Source organism: Diabrotica virgifera, chromosome 1, assembly GCF_917563875.1.
Source record: "Diabrotica virgifera virgifera chromosome 1, PGI_DIABVI_V3a".
NCBI classification, from domain to species: Eukaryota; Metazoa; Arthropoda; class Insecta; order Coleoptera; family Chrysomelidae; genus Diabrotica; species Diabrotica virgifera.
In genome coordinates, this window is record NC_065443.1 from 301,547,010 (window position 1) to 301,566,390 (window position 19,381).

The 19,381-nt window shown below is 32.7% G+C and overlaps 1 protein-coding gene across 1 annotated transcript in view; it reads left to right on the forward strand.

The window, feature by feature from the left end:
• The window catches only part of LOC126879183 (zinc finger protein 227-like), a 134,748-nt gene continuing 115,367 nt past the window's right edge, over nucleotides 1-19,381 (forward strand). The window contains exon 1 of the mRNA XM_050642227.1: nucleotides 1-535. Coding sequence (XP_050498184.1) covers nucleotides 295-535 — 241 coding nt within the window. The 5' untranslated portion in view covers nucleotides 1-294. The remainder of the gene's footprint in view (nucleotides 536-19,381) is intronic.

Here is a 19,381-nt window from a genome sequence, read left to right on the forward strand (position 1 = left end):
TTAATTATTACTTTGTTTCTCAGTGTAACTCAAATTTCCTACTGTCTTGAACGAATTCCTCATTACTTTTCTCAGTGTAGTGTGAAGTATTACCCCTACCATTCTCTGACGGATATTTCTGTCCCCTGAATATCAAAGGAGCCGACAGGTACTTTCGCTTCTTGTTGGATGGAGTATTCTTTGCTTTTGCTTTTGCTTTCCCATTTTCCATCCAGCTTTCCATGTCCATGTCCGTATGATTTGGCTTTTTGGGTGTAAAATTATTATTGAAATACATATATCAAGTGTAGTCAAATGGAAGTAAAACAAGAAAGTAGCGATGAAACGTGTAAAGTAGAAGTAGAGTATAATGATTTGGATCTGGATGATACTCTTCTAATAGATGACTTTAAATGTGAAATTAAGGATGAATCCAATAGGCAAAGTACCCATCATGACACTTTTGATTATTTAGACGTAAAGAACATAAATAGTGAAATAGAACAACATGAAAATAAAATTCACTCATTTGAAGAACACCAAAAAACTGAAAAAGGTTAGTAACAATCAATGAACTATCAACACGGTTGGAATGGCCCCGTCCCATTCAAACTGAGACCAGAATTGCGGCCAACACAACATACAAGTGAGAGGTCCTAGAGAGAGACGGAGCTTGCCAGGGAAAATTTGCTACAACATACCACCAGAGTTGTCAGATGTGATTTTATAAATACCTCACTTAGAAAATGAAATTCCCTCAAATTGAAGTTCAAACCCCTTGAATTTAAATTTTGCCGCATTTTAATAAATTAGTAGTCAAATGTAGAGAACAGTAAATCAAAATTATACTACTTATCAACAGAAGGCCCTGGAAATAATTCATAGGTCCTATCGTCTTCGATTATATGAGAGTATTTATTTATTTATTTATTAACGGGATACCACCCAATTTAATATATACACAAAATATTGTAATTTTGTCTAGTGATACAATAAATATAAAGATATAGTAAATATGTATGACAAAAATTGGCGATGCAGCTATATAGAAAAAACAAATATTAAAATAATACAAAGTAAATAACAAATATAAATCACATAAGATTACAAAATTTTTTTTAAACACTGTCTACAAACATTTTCCAAAGCGCACAGCAACAAATCCAGGTCTATTCTATTTCCATTTAGAATGATTCTACTCAGCGGAGAATGCCTACCAAAATTGCAGCGATGAAATTTAATTGCAAAATTTTTGGATGTTCTAGTAACTCTAGAGGGAACATTAAAGTCAATTAGAGACAGTAAATCATTGCAATTAATTTTTGAATTCAGTATTTTATGAAGAAACAAAACATCAGCATACATCCGTCTGGAAGATAGCCTAGGAAGGTTTAATTTATTTCTAATTTCCGAGTAGGAATGGTCACTTAAAGGTTTGTGTAATTTAAAACTTAAGTACCTAATGAATTTATTTTGGACTTTTTCAAGCTTGGCTATATGGACTTCATAAGTGGGTGACCAAACAACTGAGCAATACTTAAGAACAGATCTAACTAGGGAAATGTAAATCAGTCTGATGGAATTAATGTTATGCAAACATCTAGAAGTTCTAATAATGAAGCCTAACATTTTAAATGCCTGGTTATTCACATAATCAAAATGAGCGCAAAAATTTAGTTTGGAATCTAATTGAACACCTAGATCTCTTACAGTTGATACAGCCTTCAGTGGTTCTTCAGTGTAATATACAGTTCTATGTATAAACGCAAATTTAATTTACCATGACCCCATAAAGTATTGAAAACCTCCACTTTTCACCCTCCGTAACTCTGGAACCATTGATTTTATAACAATTATGTATAGGACCTTTTTTGTTTTAAATTCCATATAGCTCATTTTTGTATAGAATATCAGAAAACGTAAAACAACTACCACAACCAGACGCTCAAAATGGTGTAACTTTTTACTGAATATGCCGACCATATAGAGCAATTTGGTGTAGGAGGAAAACTTTTACTTGGATGTCTGGGTTAGGCCTTTTTTGGACCAATTATACTATACTACTTCGTAATTTTTGAACCGTTCATTTTAGAAGGATTATGCATAGATCCTTGTTTATTTAAAATTTAATTTAGGACATTTTTATACAGAAGGTTGTTCATTCTAAACCACATAGTTTTAGAAATATTGACAAAAAACATAAAAAAAAGAATGTGTGTGTACTTTGTACGCAAGAAGATATTCTTCTATTATATAGGTAATTTCAACGAAGTAAATATACTTAACAGGTTATTTGCATTTTATTTAAAAATTAAACCAGCTTTCTTTTCTTATCTACCACTTTCAAAAAAAATTTATTAAAACCAAAAAAAAAAAATATGAATCGCCCAGGATTTGAACCTGTGTTGTTCCAATCTCGAAGCTAAAGCCCTACCAACTACTCCAGCAAGGTCCTTGTAATTGACATGTAAGTTTCGGATATAATTACACAACACGGCGACAAATAGTGTAAAAATGTTATGCCTACATAATATTTTATTATTTTACTACAGAGAAACACAAATCCAAAAACAAAAGAATTATAATAAATAATACATTTACTAAAAACACTAATATATTCTTTTAATGACTTATTTGCACGGTTACAGATACATACATACCTAGCTTGAAAGATTAGCAAGGAACTACATACTGTCTGTGTGCGCAGGCGCGCAGATTTATGTACAATTTTACCCTCAATCGAATCGCGCCTAAAGAAGAATATCTTCAAAAACTAGGAATTTACCGATTTCTCCCTCCTCTACCCTCCGAACCCGATGCTCAAAATTGTGTGACTTTTTTCTGAACATTATGTGGACCATATAGAACAATTTGGTGTTGGAGGATAACTTTCACTTTGGATGTCTGGGTTTGGGTCTAGTTATACGATACTATTACTTACTTACTTATCCTCTTCGTTCCCACTGGAACATAGGGCATCTACTGTCATTCTCCATTTTTGTTGTGCTTTCTCTCTAACACTCTAACTTCTTTCCAGGTTAGGCCGACGTTTTCTGCTTCTTTAATAATTGTTTTCTTCCATGTATTTATGTCTTGTTTTGTTATGTCTGTGTCTGGTTTCCGCAGAGTATGGCCCACCCATTTCCATCTTCTCTTTCTTATTTCTTTATGTATTGGTTTTTGTTTCGTTTTTTTTTTTCATAAGTCTGAGTTTGTAATTCTGTAGGGCCAAAATATTCTTAGAATTTTTCGTAAGCATTTATTGATGAAGGATTGAATCTTTCCAGTGTTGTGCTTTGTTATTCTCCAAGTTTGTGATCCATATAATAGTACTGCCTTTACATTGCTATTGAAGATTTTTACTTTGGTGTCCAGTTTTATTTCATTAAATTTCCATATATTATTTAACATATAATATGCTGTCTGTGCTTTGCCAATTCGTGTCTTGATATCCTCCTCTGCTCCTCCTGTCGTGTTCAGTATACTTCCTAGGTAATTAACTCTTTCCACTGATTTCAGCTCTTGGTTTTCTATGTGTATGCCCATTTCTCTTGGTGTGTTAATCTTCATTAATTCAGTTTTATTCATGTTTATCTCCATACCCACTTTTTTACCTTCTTTGGCTAATTTCTCACTTTTTTTCTGCATGCTCTGTCTCTTTGCTGAAAGTAGGCATACATCATCTGCGTATTCAAGATCTTCTAATTGTTCAAAGGTATTCCAGTGTATCCCAGTTTTACCGTTGCTGCTTTTTCTCATAAGCCAGTCCATGACAATAATGAACAGAGTAGGAGACAGTATACAACCCTGCTTTACACCGCTGTTAATGTCGATTGGTTCTGTTAAATTCCCGTCGTATAATACTTTTGCTGTGGTGTTTTCATAAAACAACTTCATCATTCTTAAGAATTTGTCCGGTATCCCATAACTCTCTACTATTTCCCACAATTTTTCTCTATGTAGGATATCGAACGCCTTTCTAAAGTCAATGAAGTTTAGATATAGTTTACTTTGTCATTCCACTGACTGCTCGATGATCATTCTGAGCGTGCAGATCTGGTCTATACATGACTTATTTGCTCGGAAGTCAGCTTGATTTGGTCTATTTTATTTTTCATTCTATTAAGCATGATACGGGTCACTATTTTGCTCGCAGCACATAAGAGGGTTATAGGTCTCCAGTTCTCGCACTTTGAGGTGTCACCTTTTTTCGAGATAGCGATTATAATGCTTTCTGTCCATTCTTTGGGAATTTTCTCTTGACTCCATATATTTTCAAACAGTTTATATAGTAAATGTATCATTTTTTCAGTGTTTACTTTAAACAGCTCACCTACAATATCATCTGGACCTGCTGCCTTTCCCTTTTTGAGTTGTTTTGTACTCTCTGTTATTTCCTCTCGGCTGAAGTTGGAGACATCAATATCTAACGGTTCCGGGTTTTCTTCTTTCTCAATATTTTCTAATGAATTCACATTGTGGTTAAACAAGTCAGTGAAATACTCCATCCATCGTCTTGCTATATCTTTTTCTGCTGTTAGTATTTGATTATGTTTATCTCTAATATGTGTGTTATGTGGTGTACATTTCCTGGCGAGTTTCTTTGTGTTTTCATAAAGTTTCCTAATATCATTAGTTGCTGCAGCTTGTTCGGCTTCTGTTGCTAAATGATCGTAGTATGTTCTTTTGTCTTTTCTTGAACTCTTCTTGACTTCAATGTCATTTCTCTTGTATAAACTTTAAGTTCGTTTTTTCTATCTTCCTTTTTTGTTAATATTTTCTGTTTAATTTCTCTTCTTTGTACAATCTTGTCCCAAGTATCCTTTGAAATCCATGGTTTATTGTTCCTGAGTTTTTTGCCAAGGACGTACTCGGCTGTATCTTTGATAGCTGTTTTTTAAGTTTGTCCAGGATTCTTCGATATTTTCGTTAACTACTTCTTTTCTTCTTATATTGTTGTCGAATTCATCCTGGTATCTTTTTCTTGTTTCTTCATTTTCAAGCCATTGCGTGTTATATCTGATCCTATTGTTATCCTTGTGCTTCTTTTTGGCAGTCTGATTTTCAGTTTTGCTCGTACTAGTGTGTGGTCTGTTGATACATCTGCTCCCCTCTGCGATCTTACATCTAATAATGAGCTTCTCCATCTTTTTGCTATACAAATATGATCGATCTGATTTTGTGTCTTTCCGTCAGGGGATGTCCATGTTGTTTTGTGTATTCTCTTATGGGAGAAAAGGCTTCCGCCTATAACAAACCCGTTCTGGGCACAGAAATCTATTAATAATTCTCCATTTTCATTTCTTGTACCTATGCCATCTGTGTCCATTACTGTTTCTCTATCTTTATTTGCTTCACCAATTTTAGCGTTCCAGTCTCCCATAAATATGAAGATGTCTCTCTTATGTTTGTTCAGTAATTTGTCATATTGTGATTGTAGTTGTTCATAGAAAAGTTCTTTCATTGGTAGTTCTTTCTCATTGGTGGGGGCATAAACATTTATTATAGTTGTGTTCTGAAATCTTGTATTGAATCTTGCATAGATTATTCTATCTGATATTCCTTCCCATTCTAGTAACGCGTCAGTAGCTTCTCTATCTAGCATAAATCCTACACCACTCTCATAGTTTGATTCGTTTCCTTCTTTGCCAGAGTACAAAATCGTTTCTCCAGAGTTTAATTTATATTTACCTTTTTCCTTCCATCTTATTTCACTTAGCCCTAGGATCTGGATTTTGTATCTCTTAACTTCACTTGCTATTTGCAATGCTCTTGTTATATCTCTCATCGTGCGGACATTCCAACATCCTATATATTTTGTTCTCCTCGTATCCATTTTTCTCATGTCCATTTTTCTCGCTGTGTTCGTCATCGTTTTATCCGACCTATTTCCGAGGCCAACAGTAGATGTTTCTTTAGCGATTGTGTTCTTTACGTGGTAGGGTTGCTAGCCCTACGCACAACCCTCCTCCTTTTTCAGCCGGGCTTGGGACCGTCCTAGGCGGAGTTTACGATACTATTAGTGTTCCTAGAAATTTCCGCCACTCTCTTTGAAACAACTTCTAACAGATTTGACGGTTAATGGAGAGACGGATAATCGAGGTTTCACTGTAATCAAATATTATCAAATATTTATATAATACATAGTTGGTTTCTATTTTAGGTTATCTCCAAGACGAACACAAAATGGAAACTATGGAAACGATAACTGAAGATTCATCTTACGATGGAAATTATATGAGTCAACACTCCAAGAGAAAAACATTAAATAAAGATAAGAAAGTTGCGATTAGCCGAAGACGTTATAATTGCAAAATTTGTTTTAAACATTTTTCTCGGGCAGGTTCTTTGAAACTACATTTAAGAGTGCATACTGGGGAAAAACCTTATAAGTGTGAAATTTGTTTTAAGCAATTTGTTCAAGCGGGCAATTTGAAATCACATTTGAGAGTGCACACTGGGGAAAAACCTCATAAGTGTGAAATTTGTTTTAAGCAGTTTACTACAGCACAGGTTTTGAAATACCATCTGAGAGCACACAGAGGAGAGAAATCTCACAAGTGTGAAGTTTGTTTTAAGCAAATTAGTCAATTAAATAATTTTAAAACACATTTGAGAGTACACACTGGGGAAAAACCTTACAAGTGTAAAATTTGCTTAAAGAAGTTCACGTCTACAAGTTATTTGAAAACACATTTGAGAGTGCACGCTGGAGAAAAACCTTACAAGTGTGAAATTTGCTTAAAGAAGTTCACTTCTAAAAGTTATTTGAAAACACATGTGAGAGTGCATACTGGAGAAAAACCTTACAGGTGTGAAATTTGTTTTAAGCCATTTACTCAGTTAAATAATTTTAAAAGACATTTGAGAGTACACCAGGGCCGTGTCGTGCTATGATGCGGCGAGGCAGTTGCATCAGGCGGCATCACAACCCAAGCAACCAAATAACGTTTACAAAACGTTGAAAAGATGTCATAATTATCACCAAACCACGTCAGCTTGTCACGTTTTTTCGACGTTGAAAGTCACGTGAATATGCCCCACCATAACTGACGTCATTTTTATCACGTTTTAAATACGTGAAATAAAAAACGAAGTTTTTATATCGTTTTTAGATTATTTTTCATTTTATGGTTTTAAAAATACACAATAATAGTTATTCGTATGGGCATTGCTGGTATTGCAATTTTTCATTTAACTGCTTTAAATTTAGCTTATAGGCTAAAAATAAAACCAAATAGGAGACTTTATAAAATGATATATAGAATTTTCACTTTTTATATACCTAGGTATACTTACTGTGTAAAAACTGAAACAACATATAAACTAATAAATAATTTATAACCAAATTAATTTAATTAAATTCGATTAACATAATTAGTTCAAAAACAAAACACATAACCTCAAACCATTTTCAAGAAGAACTATTGTATTAAACTAATAACTCACTTAAGAAAAACGAATAAAAATCTCTTAATTAACATGTTTCTTCAACTAAATATCTAAAAATCTAAATGAAAAGTCTTATATTTTAGCGCACAAAGCACGTAAACAATAAATGAAAAATTTCTTATGACAATGGACAGTGATAGTCGTGACGTCAAATCAATGTTGGCTACTCTGGAATAATTGCCAAACAAAACAAAAATTCACACGTGGTGTTTGTTTTGGTTTTTATAATTGGAATATATTGCTTGTAGGATGTTTAATTTTTACAAAATGGTAATGTGTTGGGTAACCGTGATTGTAATCAATGCTCATAGTATATTTTCCACCATATTTCCAAAAAGGACTGGTTAAGAACCTGAAGAAACGCAGTAAGTACTGTAGTAGTGTGTAAATCCTTGATTTTGTGTAGGGACATTTATGAAATTAAAAGCAATACGATTGATATGACTAACAAAGATTGTGTCTTTAGAAAAAATGTGCAGATGCTTGTTAAAACAAAATAAAATTAAAAATGATTACACAAATCACGTGTATAATCCATTGACAGACGTCAAACATTTATTGATTTTTGATTTGTTTGGAAAAATATTTGACGTTTTGACGTCACACTATCACGGTCCATTTAAGCTTATAAACGTGGATATACAACATTATCATGGTTGCCAGGTCAGTTTTTACTTTTTCAGTAGTTTTGCTTTCAAAAATCAGTAGATTCCCCTTAGGCCATGTAAATACAGTAAAACCTGTGCTATCGGTCACCTGTACTAACGGCCAGTTTCAAAATTCTCCAAACCAATTATATGAAGATTTCCTTATTTAAATACTTATGACCTGGTATTTACGGCCATCTTTATAATACGGACGCGGCCAAATAATCTCGTATTTTTAAAGCCCGTTTCATAGAAATTTACCTGTTAATAACGGCCAATATATGTTAATAGATTTCAGTAGGTCAGTAATTGGAGTTAAAATCAGAAGATCTACTGAAAAATCAGTAGACTTGGTAACCCTGAACATTATTTATTTATCAACGGGCAATCACCCAATTAAAATACAGTATAAACATTAATCACAGGAGATTTATAACCTAGCCTAAAGTAATTTAAAAATTTTAATCATACAAACTAGGAACATTAAATAAATAACAAACATTAACAAAAAATGTAACAACACAAGGATATCAAGTTATAACATACAGTTTTTAAGCTGAGCCTTAAATTCATTTAGAAAACTATAAAAATCTAAACCTTCCGAATATTGGTTAGCAAACCTAGGTGTTCTGGACATGAAGGAGTTGTGTCCGTAGTTAGTTAGTTATTAGCATTAACTCGTTAAGCTCCTCCTATTTTTGTGACGCCAGACTTGGTTTGTCTGAAATGAAAAGGTGTTTCTAAACGTATTTTAACGTCATTAATCTTACGTATTTAAAATCACCTACAAAAGACGTTTATACGACGTAATGTTCAAACACGTGTATATATTCAACCAAAAGCTGACGTTTCCTCGACGTTATTGACGTCACTTGGTTTCCTGGGAAGGGGGGCGGCATAATCAATAAAATCAGAAAAAAATTGTCAGATTTTGTAAAAATGTTGTCAGAAACTATACGCTCTGAGCTTCGCTGGTGTCGCTCCTAGCGGTTATTAATTCAATTTTTACCGGTAATTTTTAAATTTATTATTTAATTGTTATCGCTTAATATTTACAACGCAAAAAAGTAATTAAATTGTAATCGATTTTTTTAAGATTTTGCTAATCATTTTGACGTTCTATTGATAAAACATGAATTTCTTACTTCGGATACTTTCACAATTATCGTGTGGATGGCGCTAAGATTAATTTATAATTACATATTACGGAACATTAAAAATACTTAAATTCAGTATTTAAGACGCAAGTATATTTAAGGTAAAAATATATACCACAGCTTTGACCAACTAATATTTTTTATAATTAATGTTTTTAATTTTAATTTTAAATTAATCACTTTGACATTTATGTCAAATTTCCGGTAAACGTTTACAGACTTGCTACTACTGGCGCTCGCAAATTTGTAAATATCCCCTCTACGTACGAGCTCACAGCCAATAGAAAGCATGAAATGTTTAATACAGACAATATGGCTAATGACCAAATGAAAGTTTAATGAAATTGCAGAAAATCTTGATATAGGTAAGTTCCGAATTTCCGGCTGAAAACGAAATTAGAGCCAGGCGAAAAAAAGCGTTTATTTGATTACGAAAAATCTGTATATGAGCTCTTAACAAATGAAACTAAATTTAAATTTGTTAATCTATATTTTAGACATGACATTTCCGTTAATTCTTCGATTGATCGATTTTCGCTTCTAGAAACTCACAATAATTTTAAATTTTTAAACTGAGGGAAATATATGATAAAACACTAGAAAAATATTGTATGAATTTTCATTCAATACTTTCAATAGAAAGAGAATCGGATATAGAGGCAAATAATCTACAAGAATTGCGTGATATATCTCAAATGATACCATACTCCATGAAACCTTTAGATGTTTTGAACTATATGTGCCAAAATGACCTAATTTCTTTATACCCAAATGTTGTATCACTAAGAACACAGAACACTCCCTGTCTCGGTAGCTAGTGGGAAAGAAGTTTTTTAAAATTAAAAATTATTAAAAACTATTTTGCTTTACTGGAGAAGATCGGCTAGAAAATCAAGGCTTGAAAAAATGCAAAATGACCAAATCAGAAATATAGTGGGAGTCAAGTCAACCATCATAGAAGATACTCAAAGGAGTTAACTGATCTGGTATGGTCATGTAGAAAGAATGGACGACGACAGGCTGCCAAAACAAATTTTAAACTGGACGCCAAGGGAAAGAAGGAAGAGAGAAAGGCCGAAACAATCCTAGCTAGGCGGCATTCAGAAGGCAATGTCGGAAAGGAATCTTAACCCTGACGAATGGAACGACCGACGAAGTTGGAAACTCGGAACTGCAAGGCGAAAAACGCTATAAATAATAATAATAATAAATGATAATAATAATAAATAAAAGAATATGTGTGTAGGCATATATATTGTACGCACGTAAGAAGTTATATTTCTATTATATGATTTCAACGAAATAAATATACTTTAAACAGTATTATTTTTATTTTATTTAAATATTAAACTAATTTAAGTGCTTACCACTTTCCAAAAATAAAAGAAAAAGAATAGGATTGATCCGGATTTGAACCCAAGACTTATCGATCTCTAGCCGAATGCTCTACCAATAACGCTACGAACTCTCTGTTTATATAGTTTTTCGGACATAGTGACAGTTCACGGTAACAAACAGACGAAGTAAAGTATAAATAAAAATGTTTTAATAATACTACTTATCTTACTCCCGAGGAAGACAAATCCAAAGACACAACAATAATTATAATAAATATATTTACTAAAAACACTAATATATTCTTTTCATACCTTTTTTTGCACTGATATATACAGTGGCGTAGCTAGCCCCACGGGGGCCCCATATCAAAGTTTGTCGCGAGGCCCTTTTCCCCCGCGACAAAAGAAGCAAAAACGCTTGTATAGAATAGAATAGAAATATGTTTTATTGTTACTGAACATTTTACAATTTTATGGACAAAGCTTACAAAACGTCGGAAAAAAAAACAAAAACAAATACAGTTTACTGAAATTACATAAATCATCAATAATAGTACAAAATAAAAGATAATGAAATACCTAAAACAAAAAAATATATTGCAAAATTTCAATAAATTGTCCACTACATAATACAACCGAGCGAACTAATAAGTTCTACGTATAACACCCAAATATAGATAATAATAAACCGAAGAAACTCTAATAAACCAAAGTAGAAAAATAGATTTCAATTGTTGAGTTGAGACTCATTGTTTGAAGACAGATGCAGTTTTTTCAATCCAAGGACGAATGGACATTAAAAATGAGCTTAAACAAAGAAACTCTGTTCTTATGGTATAACGGCGAGCGGCGGGCAAATACATTTATCCAAGAAATTAACGTATCAACTTCAAATTGGACCATTTTTGATGTCTCGAATTTCCTAAACCTGTTGTTACATTTAAGTGATTTTTAATGTACTCGTATTATTCTGTAACAATATCGCTGTAATAATATTGTTGCTAGACAGGTAAATTGTCATTGTATACCGGGTGTACCAATCAAACTGTGATTTTTTTCTCTCAAAGTTGGCGTTATCCCGTGGAATATTTTAGCATTTCTAAAATACTGAAATTAAAACCCAACTACGTAATTATAGCCTCATGTTTTATTAATATTCTGTTTTTTGGTTCATTCGCGTTTGATTCATTCATTCTTATGTTGGATAATAAAAAAGTTAGGTGTGTAATTTAACAACTAGCCTCGTATTTCGTCAATACAGGGTGTTTTTAAATAAGTATGGCAAACTCGACCCAAGTAGCAATTTTTCGACGCATTGGTTGTCAGTACAAACAAATGCACTGTATACAACGTTGCCTGAGAGCATTTTCAGTTGTTTCGGCCAACGTCCCCTACTCCGACTGACATTACGATGTTACAACCTTTAGTTATACGGGCAACTAATTTATTACCATTGTATCACAATGATTGTGACAACTACATATCACAGTTCAGTGTGGTTCAGTTTTTTCAACAATCGCAACGACTTAAAAATGTTATAATGCTAAACTAATTTACGCCCTGGCCGACTCTGTATGTAGTTGAGTAGTTATCTGTCACGTCACGACCCTTGTGTTGTTCTAGAGGTGTGACACGTTTGCCGCAACTTCCAGAGGAGAAAAAGAATTTACTTTATAACCTTATTTTTTCTTATTATTATATATTTTATTTTGATGGAAATTTTCGATTTATTTAACAACCTGTTTATTTGTTTTTTTAATAGCTGGTTTCCATTCCATTGTTTTATCAGTAGATTTGAGATTTGATAACCTTAATCTTTGTATCAGCTTTCGTAGACAGGGTTGCCAGGTCAGTTTTTACTCTTTCAGTAGTTTTGTTTTCACAAAATCAGTAGATTCTTTTTAGGCCATGTAAATTTACAGTAATACAGTGATATGCACATCCGTCCTAAATGTCCCAAGAGGAATTCCACAAAATTGGAAACCTAATTATTCCAAACCACCAACTGGTAATTACCATTTTTAGCTAAAATCTACTAAATCAAAAACTAAAATATACTTGAGGATTTTTGGGATATATTTGGGATTTTTTATAATAAAAACAACAGCTAACTTAAGGGGATAGGCGCAAAATGTCGTCTGTTAAAATGTTCAATGTATTTTAAATGTTTTCATATTTTGCGAATCCTTAGAAAACTAATAAGTATTTTTGAAAAATTTAAACGCACAAAGAAAGATTACGTTATTACCGAGGACCGAAAGTCCCTGAAAACTTCTATAATGTTTATTTTAATAAGTTACAGGGGTGAAAAAAAGAAAAAATTTAGTGTGACTTTTAATTCCAAATATCTCGTTCAAAAGAAACGTTTTGGTTTTTCTAAATAATGCAGTCTTTCATTCTGCGTTTAAATTTTTCAAAAATACTTATTATAGTTTCCTCATGATTCGAAAAAATGGATTAAATTCTGTTGAAATATACCAAAAATCTACTAAAAAATATTGCCTACTAATGGTTTGTTTTTAACCAAGAGGAGTGATTAAAATTTACCGCGCTGTAATGCTTGTTTGTAATTGGTCCAACTGCAGGCAAGTTTACTCCACTCTTATAAAATTTTGACACCAATGACATTTATCAAATTTTGACACCAATGACATTTATCAAATTTTGACACTAGTGGAATTTCATAGGTTAGTTAAGTTATACCGGCGATTTTTTGTGTTATCTGTGTTATTCCTTTAATTTTTAGATTGTTAGTCTGCTTTTATATAAAAAGCAGTCGTTTTTAGAACTCTTTAGCGACGTATTAATATAATATAATATTTATGGATTACCGTTGAGGGCCGACATGATCAACCAAAAAAGAAGATGTATTTGGTTATTATTCTAGTGACTTTCTTAGGCCTTAGGTGAATCTGCCTTTTAAGTTTACTCTTCCTGGTTAAAAAATAAACTATAGAATTTTTTAAAAAATATCAAAAATCTACCAAAAAAGTAGAAATCTACTAAATGTGGCAACGCTGTTAATGAGAATGATACACTTTGGACACTGGTCACATGACCTCTGTCACCCAATAAGAGGGTGCGTTCTAAAATGGTTTTGATAGTCGGCGCAGCCGGGTTTGGTTGGCGATTGGACTTCTAAGTTGTCTTATCCGTCTAAGGTTGGTGATAAGGTATTTTTTAGTAATATTGGTAATATTGTTTAATGCGCCATTTTGGTTTTACTTGAGATTTTTGAGATGTAAAGAAAATGAAAACACAGAATATAAAAAATGCAGGCATTTTCTGATATCTTTAAAAGCACCATAAATACATTAAATTTATACAGAACATCTTTAACATAAATTTTGACTTTTATATTAAAATTTGATTTTTTAAATTTGCATATTTTTTGTCAAAAATGTCATAAAAAAAGGTGCGCGTGTGTTTTTTAAAGGTGAAATATCCATATTTGACGGTAATCTGAGATGCGTTTATAAATTTCACATCAGGTAATAAGTCTTTTATGTATTTATATAAATTTAAATACCGAATACGATGTCAAAACAGTTTACTTTTTGGTTTTCACATTCACCATACAGGTGTTAAAATATAGGTAAAAAAACATAACTAGTCTGACTCCTTGAGCAACCATTGCACGCGCAGGTGATTTTTATAGTCGCTTCAGTTGTCTTATGCAACGCGTACGAAACAATGTTGCTTAAACAGGAGGTTGCCTAGGCAACGTCAAAACAACTCAAAAATCGTCCACCAAATCAGTGCAGAATAGGGTCGTCTTCTAGGCAATAACAACGTTGTAAGAAAACGTTGCCACGCGGTAGATAACGTTGTCGCGTCCACAAATTGCTACTTGGGTCTAAAGCGGCCCATAAATTGCGTTTTTGCTCGACAGTATTGTTCGACGAGCAAGTCTGTTCGAACAAAAATGATTATTGCATCATTGTTGCAAGCGAGCAAGAACGGCAGTTTTCAACCCACACTCTTCTGCTTTGCGTCATTTTTGTTCGAACAGACTTGCTCGTCGAACAATATCGCAATGTGTGGGCCGCTTAAGGGGTAATTCTGCATGAAAAAATAATAACAGTTCGCGTTTTATTTATAAACGTATGTCTGCAAATGCTTCGTCTCCGAGATAGGGGGTGTTAAAATTTTTCTTACAATCTGACGATTTATTTATTGCCCTAAAACCGGTTAAAATATGCAAGTAAAATTTGGTGGGTTTTAAGAGGCAGTTATTGCGCGTTTTTTATATACAATTAGGAATTTAATATTCACCATTGGCGCGCATACGGGTAATATGACCCTTATGTGCGCCAATGGTGAACATAAAATTATTAATTGTATGTTAAAAAATGCACAATAACTACCTGTTAAAACCCACCTCATTTGCATAATAATATTATATCAACAGATTTTAGAGCAATAAATAAATCGTCAGTTTGTAAGATCAATCTCAACACCCCCTATCTCGGACATGCGTTTATAAAACAGTCATTATTTTTTCATGCAGAATTAACCCTTAAAAGTTTGCCATATTTATTTAAAAATATCCTGTATTGATCAAAAATAAGGCTAGTTGTTAAAGTATTACCTAACTTCTTTATTATCCAACATAAGCGAATGAATCGAAAAACAGAATGTTAAGAAAACATGAGGCTATTCTATTATGTATTTAGTTGGGTTTTAATTTCAGTATTTTATAAATGCTAGCATAACATTATTAAAAAATTACTTAAATCGGAAAACAGATTTAGGAAATATGAAACATTAAAAATGACCAATTTTTAAGGTGGTGCGTTAATTTATTGAAGAAGTGTAGATATACATAAATACAATTATAGATAAAGAACAGATTATACGAAAACATACTCAAACAATACATACTGTTTCAAATATTCAAAGATAAAACGGTTAAAAAAATTGCAAATACATTGTACATTATACAATAACTCACACACAGCCAACGGAATTGACAATAAGAGGTAGCTTGAAAACAAAAAAAGCTCTGTTCTTATGGGGCAGATAATAGATAAATAAGATTTATATAGGTATAGATAAAGAATCCACTACACCAAAATGTTGATATCCAAACAACATACACTGTTTCAAAACGTTCTAATAGTGAAATAATTGTAGAACACTTTGTTCAATTTTTGTAAATGGAATTTTGTTTCGACATGCCGCGCTGGGGCCCCATATAATTGATACGGCTGATACGGCGGTAGCTACGCCTCTGGATATATACATACATAACTTGAAAGATTTAGCAACTTAACGCCATACTGTCATAATAAAAATTCACTCCCAATCGCGTCTAAAGAAGTATAACTTCAAAAAGTATTTATGAAGCCATAAGACAAACAAAACTAACAGATTAGCACTTATTTCAATAGTGTTGTCACTAGCTGCTACAACTATCTATCCCCACTAGACTACTCCAATCTAATTGACGAGTTTGCCGAAATTAAAGTCAGAAGGGTAATATTATAATTTTTGTAAATGTTTGTAAAAAATAAAAATGTTGCGTTCATTTTCTGTAGTTTTTAATAAATATAAAAGTTAAGTTTCAATAATATTTAAGGGGCGGCATTTCGAATACTTTCATCATATTTGGTGTGACCAACTAGCCCGGAACATAGCCCGAATTACAAAGTCGCGTCCCGGACAAGTCTTCCGGGCCATCCGAATTTTCAACGTTTTGGTAAAATTCTATTTTGAAAACGTTATTAAGAATTATTATTATTTCTAAGAATTCACATCAAATTAAATTGGTGGGACGAAGAAAAGAACAAACTACAATAGGAAGACGTAAACAACATAAAAATGTTCTGAAGAGGTTTTCTTTTGGCATATTTGAGAATTGTATTTTTGATGATATTAAGCCACCATTAGTTATAATGATAATTACATTAACTGATCAACAACAACCTAAGGTTATATTTATATGGAAATCCAACATCAGTTGATTTTCTCATTTTTCCTTTTTTGAGAAAAAATTTCGGATTGGAAGTCGAAACGTTAATAACTAACAAAAATGAAATTATCATTACAACCAATTGTGGCTGAATGCCATCAAAAATATAATTGTCAACATAAAAATGTTAAATAATAAATAAAATGATAATATTAAAGTTCTATATTAAAAAAATGGATTTTCATTGAAAAGTCCCGGATTTCAGGTATATTTTTTCATAGCCATGTCCCGAATTCAACTGAATTGGAGTTGGTCACACTAATCATATTGAAAAGATGTACCGCACGGCTCTGGAATACACACTGGGGAAAACCTTATAAGTGTGAAATTTGTTTTAAGCAGTTTACTACAGCACAGGTTTTTAAATACCATCTGAGAGCACACACTTAGTGATGTGGACTGAGAATATTCCCAGTGGGAAGGAATTTAAAAAATAATATTCCCGTTTTTAGGATGTATATTGTACATATGGGTCTCAGTGTGATATGTTTTAACAAGAATGTACTTTTTTATCTGAAAATCATGACATAGGGAGGTACTACAGTATTGTCAATGGTTATTAGGTTTGTTTTTAAATCAAGTTTCGAGTATTTATAAATTTGCCTTAAAATGTACATGATGTTTAGTGTTGGCATCTGAATAAATAGGTAATAATAAACTGACATCTGAATAAATTCGCTCGAACCTATTGTAGACCTCATTACTGCGATTGAATCCAATGAACCACAAATTCACAGAGTTGTGAGAAAGTTGGATGATCTATCTTGATCATCGCTGATAAACTTGATCGCTTCACCTCTCCAGAAGGTCGAAAAAAATCACAGCCAAATTCAAGGAGAGAAAAGATTTTGGAATTGGAGATATTCACTTGGCAGCTTTTTTGCTAGATCCAAATATGCAGTGCACTTGATTCAACGCAATTGTTGGATGCCATGGGCTTTATTTGCGGATGTGCTCAAAACATGAATCTTGACGTAATCAAAGTTAGAGAAGGAGTATACATATAAAATATAGTTGATTCGCTTATCTGAGACACAACTGCCTACACTACAATCACAATAAAAATGCACTATATAGAAATAAACAAACCAAGACACGTTGAATGTTCGAGGAGCACATGATTTGGGAGTGCTCCTCGTGCTTGTTTATTTCCAGTGCATCTTTATTGTGATTGTAGTATAGACAGTTGTGTCTTAGTTTAGCGAATCGACTATATCTAGAGGTATTTTGTCACTTTCGAAATAAAATGTCGTCTAAAACGTACCAAAAAAAGTAAGACCAAGTAAATCGATCACAATGGATTAAAAATTGGATGAAGGAGAGATAAAATATAAACACATATCTTTACTCCGTGAATTAAGATAATAGTCTGGGCTGATTATCGGAGAATAGGCCATTTTTGGGAAAAGTTATTTACCAGCAATTTTATTGCTGGAATCGAATATTATGATTGTATATATTAATAATATAGGTATGCAAAGTCCTCAGATAGTGTGCTACTTTTTTTATAAACAAAATGGCGCACGAAAATCGTGTTTTTTTCAATTTTTGCTCTACAACTCCAAAGATTTAAACTTTGCACCAAAAACACTCAAATAAAAATTCACCGCAATTAAATTCTGCATAGAGACGTGTTTTTTCCGATTTATGTACTTCACCGAAAACTTTCCCCGGAAAAAGCGGGTTTTTCCAACAAAATCTTTAATTTTCAACTAAACTTTTAGATAAGTAATTGTTAATCAATAATTAATTAACTTGGTAATGTAAAAGTTCTTTTCGTATAGATTATAATTCCAGAAGCCCATGGAAATTGAATGAACAGTTTAGCAACAATTGAATTGTTAATTAAAAATTTACGGTCGCTATAATAACGACAATAATTATGATGCATAAGAATAACTATGATTTTTTATAAAAAGGCACTATACCTATCTAATGTACTTTACAGAATTGAAATTTGACTATTTAAGCAGTCTCAGGAATATTTTAAAATTATAAAGAATTTTTTGGCTTATAAACAAATAGAATATCTCGAAAAATATTAAACTAACTTAAATTGTAAAAACGGTATTCGAAAAACAGCGACAGGACGCTTCTTTTAAAAGAAAAAACGTTTAATTATGATGAGTAGTTCCTGAGATACAACCGGTCAAAGTTGACCGGAATTTACGGCAAAGATATAAACAATAGGATCATAATTTTCAAACCATCACCTTTTTATTTTTGTCCTCTTTCTCCACACCAATTTTTATATCCTTAAAATACTCATAACATATATTATTATAATAAAAACTATCGATAATACGTGTGAAAAATGCCAAAAATAGAAAAGGTTGGAGAAAATGTAACCCTTAGGACCCGCGCAGACTGCAGACTTTTTATCGGCCGATAGTTTAGTCGGCTTCTTAATCAGTACAGAGAGGTATACAGATGCGCACATTACACCGATTCAGTCTCGGCCGACAAAAAAGTTTGATGGGCTTCCCGATTGCATTCAAACTAAAAAGTTGCCCAACTGTCGGCCGACTGTTTAATCAGTATTGGCTAACTACGCCGTGCGCACACAGGACGATTGTTTTGTCGGCCGACAGTTCAATTTGGAGAATTCCCTATACAATTTTCGCATTCGGAATGTAAATGACGGTTTGAATTTTTGAATACAGTCATGAAAACATATGACTACAATATACGATTCTGATGTATACTCATATTTGTATATTGTCCTCCCCACAGGCTGCCTCAAACTTAACATAAGAAAAACATTTCGTTTCTTCCACCCGGTATAAGTACAAAACGAAGTTTGAGTAAACCTTTGCACAACTGTGTAAATACAAA